Consider the following 11,435-nt stretch of genomic DNA (forward strand, 5'->3'; position numbering starts at 1 on the left):
GCATCACCCCTATTCAGGCAATCCTCTTCCTCTTTCCAGAGTTAATCATGATTTTGCATTACACTTTCATTGACACAAAGCAATGGCACGCTCATAAACTAGAGAATGAAACCATGGCTTGAAGTGGCAAATTATGGTTCTAAGGGAACTTGGTTTAAAAACTGTTGTTTTCATACTGTTTTTATGTTTTTTAAATTTTTGAATACTTTTACTGTTTACTATTCTTAATTGTTGTAAACTGCCCAGAGAGCTTCAGCTGTGGGGCGGTATATAAATGTAATAAAATAAATAAATAAATAAATAAATATCTGTGTGAACATATAATGCAAAGCCACAGTTAACGTTTGTGTATGTGTGAAATAATATCCAATGTTTAAATACATCAAAAGTAACCTACCTTGCCAAATATGATTTGCCTGATCCTGGAACCCCTCTAAGAAGAACAAGCACATGACCCACAAAAGGTGTCTTTCTTCTCATCATGTGACAACCAGGAAGCTGGTGTGCTTGAAAAGAATTTGTTTTTTGGCTTCCATCTTTATTTCCCCATGTCTTTGGCAGAGAAGAATTGCTGTCCTGGGACTGTAAAAATTCTTGAGGGGAACATATTTTCCTAACACTCCTATAATCAGGAGCAGGCCTCCACTTTCCAGGGCTGATTGCAACTGGAGTTACAAAACGATGACTTGTACTTTGTGGATAAAAAGTAGGACAAAAGGTAGGCTTCTGAGAATTTTTTTGAAGCACAGAGAACTGTGAATTCCATGCATGATAAGACTGGTCAACATCTGAAAAAGGTGCAAATCTGAAACTGGATCCTGTGCATAAGTCAGGAACAGAAGTATTTTTAGGATCATTACAGGCAGCCACTGCATTTTCTTGTTTTTCAATATCCTGCGAACAAGACCTAAAATTGTCAAATGCACTGTTTTCAAATTCAGCAAGTCCGTGGCACTGTTGAGTAGGTATGCCATTTTTTGTTGTACAGTCCAAAAAGACGTTTTGCATTTGACCTGGATCAGTACAAGATACTTCCATGTTTGTTAGTGCAATGACTTCCGCAATGGCACCACTGTCAAGTACTACTTCGGGCAAACTACAATTCTCGGGGATTTGTGCAAAAATATCCATGTTATGTAATGGATTACCCTTTATTTGATTGCTTGGTTTTCCAAAAAACAATTCAGAGTTTTTGTAGTAATCTGGATTTGATGGAGCAAAGGATTTTTCTAATATGTCATTGTCCATTTCTAATCGTTTTGAAGAAAGCACAGCATTGTAACGCAAGCTGGACTTCGCACATTCTGGTAACTCCTTAACACAACAAGAAGTACTACAGTCCAAGGCCAGAGACACATTACTTGAGACACAGTCATTTTCTAAATTCTTCATTTCACTATTTAGATTATGTTTCCCAAAAGAATTATGTAGAAAGAAAACCAGTTCTTCAGATGACAAAGACTTTTCTGATCCTTCACTAGCCTTCTCAACTCTTTTTTCAGCAGAACTTTGGACCTCTATTTCATTAGTAACAGAATGAGGCTGTTTTTCACCAACTAGCAATGCAGATATGGAATCAAAACCTGAGACTTCTGATGAAGATGTTATACCCTTAGCAGCCGTGGACAATTCTAATAGATAATCCATAGTTTCTTCCACTATTAAACAAGGAAAGAACATAGTTGCAAGAAGCAATACTAAACTTATTCTGCAGAAAAACATCAGGAATACTGTACAAATAGATATGGAATCTAATCTTCCTTTGAAGGTTACCTGGTTCTCCATATGACCTGCCAGCTTTCGGTTCAATGCCCTTTTTGCCCATTCTCCAACAAAAATAGTTGAAGACTGACTGACTAAAGGATACTCTTCACAGTTTCAGCCACCTAGGGACCAAAGAGCAGTGCCCTGAGCTAAACAGGATAACTGAAAGACATTTTGTTCACTTGAAGACCTATTATAAATTACTTTTTAATACTGCTTGATCTAAAAATTATGGCTTGAATCCAGTTGTGTTGTTCTGCTGATGGAAGCAGTTGCAGAAGGGCTGAAAAACTTTCCAGTGTAGATTTTAAGGGAGAAAGTCCCATCATGCAAGGGTACTTCTGCTAGTGTGAATTGCATTTAACCTTATGCCTAAAATCAAGAACATGATCACATGAGCTTGCATCATGTGTGCAAAATTACACATTGTATTCAAGGCACACACTACAAATAAAATCAAAACAAGAAATATTAGCAAATACCATGACAATATGCTTTCTCTAGCCTTCTAAAAAAAATCTATACCAGAGATCAAGGTCTAATTTTAACTGCTCAAAAGAAGGTTAACCATGCAATCCTATGGATGTCTACTCTCAAGTAAATCTTATTGAGATCAATGCAATTTACTCTTTGGTAAGGACTGCAGTATAAGAGGTACTATTATAACAAACTAAGCCCACTCTCAAGTATGAAGGACAGACAGCATCTATTGAGTAAATGGGAAATTAATAACCAATATGATTACAAAAAAAGAACAGAAAAATAAGTTGTAATAGCCTTTTAACAAACAGGATGAATTACAGATTTGATTAAAGAGTGCTGATTGCAAAATGTCACTGAGAACACAGATAACTTGTATATTAAAAAGTACTATTGTGTGACCCTGAAGGAGCAGTGTATTTTGAACAAACTACTGCAAAAACTCCAGAGAAAGAATAAATGAAGCCCGATGCTGCTCTTAGTATTACTAACACAAAATTGACACTAAACATGAGAAAACAGAACTGAGAAAGTGCAATTTGTAAAGACAAAAACTCACAACAACAACCTAATTTGATAGGCAAACTTTTCAAAACACCATATGAAAGTTACCCTCAACTAGTAGAGCAGCTGGTCAGTACACAGGAAGTTCTAGTTTCTCTTCCGTATTCTGGGTTTTCCATGGAAATGTTTAGAAATGCATTATTCCATAGATAAATTAGCAGCATAAGTAATTAATTCAATAAAAGTAAAATAACAAATCAAAGTTATAATTAACTTTTTTTTCAGATGACCATCCCTAGGAATATTATATGCTTAAGTACACAGAAGAAAGCACACAGCTCTTCAGGCATGCTAAAATTATAGTGTTACAATTTTTACCTGCCTGCATTTCTCCTTAAAATTTAAATTATATAAGAGAAGGGTATACTATTGCATTATCCCAACTTAAAATATTTACAAGTATTCCAATAAAAATAACTTCCAAGTATAGTTTTGAATATAACATTTAAATCAAATTAACTGTAATGCATGTTTAGACAGAAAAAGTCCTACAACTCCTAGTATCCTCAAGGCAGCATGGTTGGCTGGTGCATGCTGGGAATTGCAGGACTTTTTTCTGTCTAAATAAGTATAGGATTGCACCCTAAACATGTTTTTATTTTTTCTGATCAGATCTTTACTTCAAATATTTTTGGTTACTGGGAAAAAAACCTTCCGTGGTATTTATACACCTTGAAAACTTAACATGGTATAACATGGTCACACAAATGTACTAACTCAATCGCATTTACCCTCCTGGAAAATCCACATCATCACATTAACATAAAGTGCTGACAAAATTAACAATTTTTTTTTTTACCTTTGAAATCACATTCAGACAGCACCATGTAAATGACAGTAGGATCCAAATCAGAAAACATTTCTGAAAGGCTGCTGATGAGCTCTTCTTTATCAATCTCATGTGGTGTTTGTGACATTGCTAGATCTACTCGAGAGGGTACCAAGCCAGCTGCAGAAATAGTCTCTGTGTTTATACTCTTTCTTGATGGGCTCACACCTATATTTTTCTTTTTCTTTGGCATTTTCTTTTTCAAAATAAATCTTCCCTTGTGTTTTATTTTGTCCACATGATGCTGATTATGTCAAGAACAAGAGAAACTCATTTCTACACACCATGCATCCAGATCAAAAACAGCAATCCTAGAATGGAGAGGTAGGACAAATATTTTAAAACATGCAATTGAGTCATGTTTTCCCCCCAAGTTCTTTGATGCACATCAACACTGTGAAATTCTGTCTCTCATTTTTTACACTGTGAAAGATGTAGTTATAAATTATCAGGTTTTGGGGGGGGGGGGGCAAAAGTGTGCAAATCACTTCTATAGAACAAATGTCCACTGACAGCCTTTCAAAGGTAAACAAACACGGATCATTTCATATGTATAAAGTACCAAACACATTTCAACCATATTCAGCCTTCCTCAGTGGTATATTAAACTCGTAAGAATCCCAGTTCAAATATACCACATAAAAAACAATATCCAACCTTTCAGCCTTTATCCAACCTTTCAGATACAAATATAGTATCTGTGCTGTCAGCTGCAGAACAAACACAAATCTTCCATATTCCTAGAAGGAAATTTTTAAAAGATGCAGTAGTTTAAAAAAAAGGGGGGGGGGAAATAAGAGACACAAACTGCAAATGGACACCACCACGGATGTAAATTCAACAATAAGCAGGAAGGCAGCATGGCTGGAAGATTTCTATAGAACATCAATATAACAGGTGTTACTCCTAATTACAATTAGGAAACAAATACATCTGCTAATGTAGCACACAATGAAAGGAAAGGATGACTAATATGACAATTTAGCACAGCCTTCCCCAAAATTGAATCCTCCAGATGTATTGGACTACAACTTCCAGCATTCCTGACCATTGGTCATGCTGACTGGGACTGGTGGGAGCTGAAGCCCAAAACATCTGGAGAGTACCAGGTTGGGAAAGGCTTATATAGCTCAATAAAGAATCCAACAAAGAACATAAATGCACGATGGCCAAACTAGTATCTATTCTATATATAAAAAAGCAAATTAAAACATCCATACCAAAATTATCCATAACCTTTATCAGCACATTATCATCCAATCTATTTCTTCGTGCAGACTGGTGATCACTAGTGGGTCTAGTCTAAGTATGACTAAGTCTAGATTAAACCCAGTGTTCATTACAATATATGTTAACTCATTATGGATTTTATAATATAGCTAACTAATAGCAGTAACTAATTGCCAAGTAGCAAATTTATCTACATTTCCTGTTATTTCACCAGACAAGTTATGACGACAAAACCTATAGTATATTTTTCTCTAGTTTCCCCCCCCAAACTCTAAGTCCTCATGGGTTCTATAGCTGGAGCTATGATATGTTAACCTGAGTGGATTTCAAAGTCTACACTATAGCATGATGCAGTTGTATGACATGTACAGAGAGAGTTGAGGCTTTCTGCTGAAAGTTCTCATTTGAAACTGCCCAAAAACCCTCAGTGTTCATGAGTAATAAGGTGTTGTCTAATGCTGCCCATGGTTTATTTTTTTCCATTTTTATTGAAATACTGTACTACTTGTTCATAATGAACTACTTGTTATTTTCCATATATGGGTTTGAAAGCTCTCTTCTCAGAAGTTCATTCTCCAATAAAAGGTTATCTGAAAAGTTAAAACTTCAATACTACATTTTAGTCATTGTACAGCCAGATTCAGAAGCCTTAACTTTGCACAAATTGCTTTAAAGCTTGCCATTCTTTGAAAAATGTTAAAAACTGTTCTCTCCTTGCAGTGACTTTTTGCAAAGCTAGAATATGCTACCAGTCTCCATTTAGATATTTTTTTTAAAAAAAAATAAAGACAAATCTCTGGTTGCCAAACAAAGATTGACATTCTTCTTTAACATGCAAGTTCTTTTCCATATATTCTCATTTATGTTACTGCTTTTTTTCTGCTCAACTATGCCTCTGGTTCAAATCATTTTATCTCAGTTGGAAATATTTCAAGACCACTAAGAAACAGTTTACAGAACATAAAGTACTAAGAAATAAAGATAATTGGCACAAAACAATTCAATATAGAATTGCAGGAGGAAGTAAGCAAAAAGCAACTTGTTCTACCATGAGTCCCAGATGCAACACTAAATTATGCTCCCTGCTCCTGTCTCCTTTTTCAATGCACCTTCCAACATAACCATGGCAGAAACTCAGGATGATTTTAGCCTCCCAGGCAGTTTCCAAATCTTGGTTAATTTGGAAGATATTTTAAAATTTAGGTCTTCCTTAAGCATTCACGAAATACTCCCAACTTCTCAGGATTATCCCTAGCATCAACTTCTGCTACAGCCAGTATATCGGTAACAATGTATTACTATGTACCTGGTGCACATGACAAGAGTCCCAAACAAATACAACATGGGATGCCTTAGGTATTAACACAAATTTTGTGACAGCCAGAAACAAAAGTTTAAAATGGAGATGCAAGTATTGACTCACTTCTAGGAGATGCCTTTAACTTTGATGAAATAGTTGGAAGTCCACATTTCATGTTTCTGATTAATTAATTGCTGAAACACCACAATGATACAGGGTGCCCGCTCTTTAGTATCTACATCAGGCAAAAACTTCCATTTGTATCTACTGAACAACATGTCACCCAGTCTGGATTTTGCTTCATTTGTTCATCTGAATGTTGAAATGCATTAATCTGAACAAGAAAAGTCAGCAAGAGTCAAAAATTAGAGGCAGTTCAAGTCAGAGCATGCCCGATTATATAAAAGTGGAGTTTTGATTTACTTGCCAGTGGTATAATGTGGGCTATTATTCAGTCCCGGGACAATTCTGGGTACCTTAAATGCAATTAGTCTAACAGTTGTTTCATTTCAGCAATGGAATATAAAACATCTTCCTACCAATAACCACTTCAAATGTATTGTTTTTACACATTCCTCTTCTCTGATAACTATACCTAGGTCACATCACTTCTTGGTCAAACATTCTCATTTAAGATACATTTTGCTCTTGATTATTATAATATCATTCATCTCTTCTTTCAAAGAGCTCAAAGTGGCATTTTAGACTTACAGTACCTACTGATGGGTGGGGTTAACATAACTATAATAGGAAATGGTCCAGAAGAAATTAACATTAGATGGTAAAGTCATTAGCTAGTCCAGTAAAAGGCATTATCTCTCTAGTTTTGAATTTCTTATAACAATCTGAGACACTTGAAACTCTTTGCAAATTAAGAGCAAGTTTCAAATACTAGCATCCTAAGTAAGTAGCATTATTCTACACTACTTTACATTTTTCTAGAAGGCAATTAAGAGGTAAGTGAAGTGTGGGTAACAAGAGATGGGTAACCTTTATGGCCCCAAGAGGGCACATATACCTCAGGGCTCAAGGACTGAGAGGGTTAACTTCCCCTCTCTGCCCGATGAAATCAGGGGTAGGGTGTTTCATATCACTATTTCCTCACGGCTGTCCTGTTTCAGGATCCCTGGTGTGTGTGTAGAGAAGTTCACATGCCTCCATCTCCTCATACAGGTTGCTGTTTCCCTGCTGCTATTAATGATCTCCAGCAGAAATTCCTGAAGGAAAAGGCTATCAATAGCTACCTGTCCTGATGGCTATGTGCTACCTCCAGTATCCGAGGCAGTAAGCCTTATATACACTAGTTTCTGGTAGGGTGCTGTTGCACCTGTGTCCTGCTTGTCAGTTCCTAGTCGTCAGCAGGCTGGCCACTGTGTGAACAGCGTGGCAGACTAGATGGACCCTTGGTCTAATCCAACATGGCTCTTCTTATCACTGGGAGGAGGGTAAGATTAAACCCTTTCCCACAGCGATCCTGATACAGAGCACTGTTTCTTCCCTCCTAACATGAGGATTGTGGGAAAGTAGAGATGCTTAAATCTCTCCACTTTTCCCCACCCCCAATCCTGAAACAGATTTGTTTGACTGTTGCTATTAGCAGCAGGAATCACAGTGATCTGTTCTCTGCCCCCAGCTGATCAGCTGGAGAGTGGGTAAATGTGGGTGAGGCACTGCACAGAGAGTGGCACGGGCCACAGATCACCCATATGTGGTCCAAAGCCCTATTCCAGGGATGAGCAACCTTTGGCTCGTCAGATGATCTTGGACTCGAACTCCAATCGGGCCAGCCATTGGTCAGGGATGATGGGAACTGCTGCTCAACAACATCAGAAGGGCTACAGATCACTAACCTCTATCCTACTCTCTAAAGTAGCCTGCTAGCAAGCTGTTGCTACAGATGCTACACCTTTCATCTCTAGGTTATATACTTACATAAAGGTGTCTGCCCCTAAGTTCAGATAACTGATGCTAAAAGCCAGGCTACACAACAGAAGACAGAGACCTTGATACCATTTTAGATTTATTATTACCCTCTCCAAGACTTCTGGAAGGGACAAGTCAGAGGGTGCAGTTAAATATGCATTCTGGGCTCATTCTGTTTTAAGATTTAACTATCTTTTAACACTAAAAAACAGTGCCTTATTGAGTCATCAGTGTAAGAAATTTCCCTCTCACTGCACCTTTCATAAGGGAAATAACTCTGAGGTAATCAAAGCTATTAGGAAAGTTTATCAAGCATGGCAGGATAGACCAAAGTGCACAAACTATTTGTGAATATAAACAAGAGAAAAACAGTATCCATATAGTAGTAATGATTGTCACAAATGCGTGTTTTATACCAGTTTCCCCCCCCCAACAGTAAACACATTAAAGCAACCTTCCCCAACTTGGTGCCCTCCAGATGTGGACTACAATTCTGAGCTCCCAACTGGCTGGGGATGCTGGGAATTGTAGTCAAACACATCTAAAAGGCACCAGGTTGGAGAAGGCTGCATTAAAATGTCCTTGAGAGTCACTGAACAACGATCTACACATGTTGGAGGCCGATTGGCCTGCAGCTTCCTGATAAGTGTACAAAGGTAATTGAGGACATGGCAGATGACATATTAGTCCACGGAGATGAAATAGTCCACTCCACAGATGGCTAATCTGTGTGTGCCTTTGGGTGACGCAGAAGTGCCACTCCATGGAGAGGACCGCCTCCTCTCCGTGGAATTGTCGTCTTTCCCCCCTACACCTGTAGGCCCTCCCCACCGAATGGTGGTGCTAGCTAGTGCTTACCTTATAGACAGTGCCATTACAGGGGGCAGAAGCGGAGAAGGGAGGAGAGACGAAGCTCCCAGCGGCAGATGAATCCCATCTCCTGTCAACAGGAGACAGGACTCCAGGAAGTAGTCCCAACAGAGCCCTCTCTCCTGTTGACAGGAGATTGGATTCATTGCTGCTGTCATTAGAAAACCGTAGTGCTGCGTCTACTGTCAGGGAAGGAGACACACCTGCGGCTGTTGGCGAGGGGTCCTTCACCGGAGTGTGGATCAAGTGCCTTGACACATGAGGAGACTGGCCTGAAGCCTCTTGTTTCTGCGGCGGGGAGGCTTGGGGCCAGTCTCCTTGCGTGTCAGGTTGCTGGATCCCTTCTCTGGCGAAGGGTGCGTCAGCACCAAAACACGTAGTCCCATTGGTTATCATGTCATCCAAACCAAGGCCTTGTCTATTGTTCTCACTTTATCTCCTGTCAGAAATACCACTGTAATACCAGCATATCTGCAGCAAACATTTGCCATATATAAAGAGGCTCTTAGGAGGGAAAAAACATCTTGAGTCAGAAGAAAACAACCTTTTTGGGCCTGTGAGCATATCTGTCAATTTGAGAAACTGTCGTAGGCACAACCACAAAATAGCTGCCATTGGAAGTGCAGCTAATCACAAAGGACAACTACATTGTTCAAAAGACTGAATGCAAGGCAGACATTGATGTCTGAGCCCCACCACACTAAATAGCTTCTTTGAACCCACAGTTTGCAGTGCCAACAGTAACCTGAAGGGTGTAGCTCAGAGGAAGAGCATCATGAAGAAGGCACCAGGTTCAATCACCGACGTATCTAGGTAGGGCAGGAAATATTCTTAAACCCTGGAGAGGTACTGCCAGTCAGTATTGACAATACTGGGCTAGGTGGACCAGTGGTCTGACCTGCAGCCCCCCTCCATCTTCATTTTCTAAGAATGTCTCTGAGAGCCCCATGTATGGCCCAAAGGCATTCATGGGAAATGAAGGTGGCAGTGACTGAAGGCTTTGCTTTGAAGAAATCTCAGCTGCTAGTAAGAACATCTCTTATTATTATTTTTAAGTGGGAGGTTCCAAAGAAAATTAATATGTAAAAGGTGACCAGGGGTTTAAGTGCTCGCTACCAAAATATGTTGTAGATGTCATGTTAAATAATCCTTGTATTTAAAATGTCGTAACACTTTATTGACCAGGAAGGGATTAAGATTAACTCAACTGAACAACACCCATAGAGCTTGTTCATACCAATGTAGCATTAATTAAATTAAATCCTATACAACTGCTTATTTGCTCAGTAGTCTTTGGCTACCTTCCATGCATTGGAGAAAGAGGAAGAGCAGGATGTTTGAACACAAATGAGTCAAAACTTAATTTGAAAAACAATGAGAAGGGACCATGTGCATTTTTACACAGGTCGTGCTCAACTTTGCTCTTCCCCCTCCTCTTCCAAGTTGGCAGCAATGAAAATTACAGTTTTTAAAGAAAGGTAAAATGGGCTTTTTTTCTCCATTTTTACAATACACCTACATGAGACATGTAAGAATTTGAGAGTTCTAATTACAACTTATTTGACAATTAAACTAAAGCCAGGTCTTAAATGTATCAGCTAGCTTTAAAAGGCCGTGTGTATTTTATTTTATTTTAAACAACACACATTAATAATACCCCCACATATCAGGAAAACCACACTCAGAATTAGCTGGAGGCTGTTGTTTTTCATTGAAACACATCAACATGTGCTTATTTTAAGCTGTTGCAAATTGTAAGCTTGAGGAGACAACTAATTAAACCCGTCCACACATATCTAACTTGCAAAATTTAAACAAACAACCAATTTTAGTTTGGTACTCACTCCATGGTTGTTCAGAACAGGGCACTGAGTGTGGTGGCACCTAGTATGTAGGATAATCTTCCCCCTAAGATTAGTGATGTGCCTAAAAATAAGAATTGTTGGCACACGCTGAAGACACATTGGTTTTTGCAAAACTTCCAAGGGTAGTTTCGCACAACTTCAGTTAGACCAGCATACCAGATCCCCAAAATTAGGTCTGTCTGGACACGCCTTAAGCAATGAGCAGAAGAAGCAAGAGTCTATTAAAGAAGAACAGACAACCTTTTCTACACTAGGAACAGGTAGCAACTAACCCTTTGATATGTACACAAATCTAGGATGACATCTAATGAAATCCATTATTCCAAACTCTGATCTGCTTATCCCAACTTCTTGAGCAGTATTGGGAACCAAACTGCAGAGAATTAAAAAACATCCAACCAAGAAGGAAGGCTAATGACTCGCTCATAAACAAGGGCAAAACACTGCAGAACAAAACCCCATTCTATTCCTATAGTGATCCAGGGACTATGATGAATTAAGTGAGTGTTTCTTTCCCCGCTCCATTTTTGTACCTTCTAGCATGATTAAGAGTTCTGGAGAACTCATAAACCTGCGTATTTTGTGGCATTTTGATTGGCCCTAACAAAGA

General features: G+C 38.7%; 1 protein-coding gene across 4 annotated transcripts in view; it reads right to left on the minus strand.

The window, feature by feature from the left end:
* N4BP2 (NEDD4 binding protein 2) overlaps nt 1–6,501 on the minus strand; it is a 32,391-nt gene extending 25,890 nt beyond the window's left edge. For 2 of the 4 annotated variants that reach the window (XM_063135420.1, XM_063135418.1), the window contains exons 1-3: nt 5,916–6,143; nt 3,608–3,948; nt 398–1,658 (exon numbers count right to left, since the gene is read on the minus strand). In XM_063135420.1, the coding sequence (XP_062991490.1) occupies nt 398–1,658; nt 3,608–3,830 (1,484 nt within the window). In that variant the 5' untranslated portion in view covers nt 3,831–3,948; nt 5,916–6,143. Of the gene's footprint in view, nt 1–397; nt 1,659–1,773; nt 1,991–3,607; nt 3,949–5,915; nt 6,144–6,290 lie in introns of those variants that run through there. The other 2 variants (XM_063135419.1, XM_063135421.1) reach the window with 2 other exon arrangements.
* Between the last annotated feature and the right edge of the window lie 4,934 nt (nt 6,502–11,435).

Source organism: Elgaria multicarinata, chromosome 10 (assembly GCF_023053635.1).
Source record: "Elgaria multicarinata webbii isolate HBS135686 ecotype San Diego chromosome 10, rElgMul1.1.pri, whole genome shotgun sequence".
Classification (NCBI taxonomy): Eukaryota; Metazoa; Chordata; class Lepidosauria; order Squamata; family Anguidae; genus Elgaria; species Elgaria multicarinata.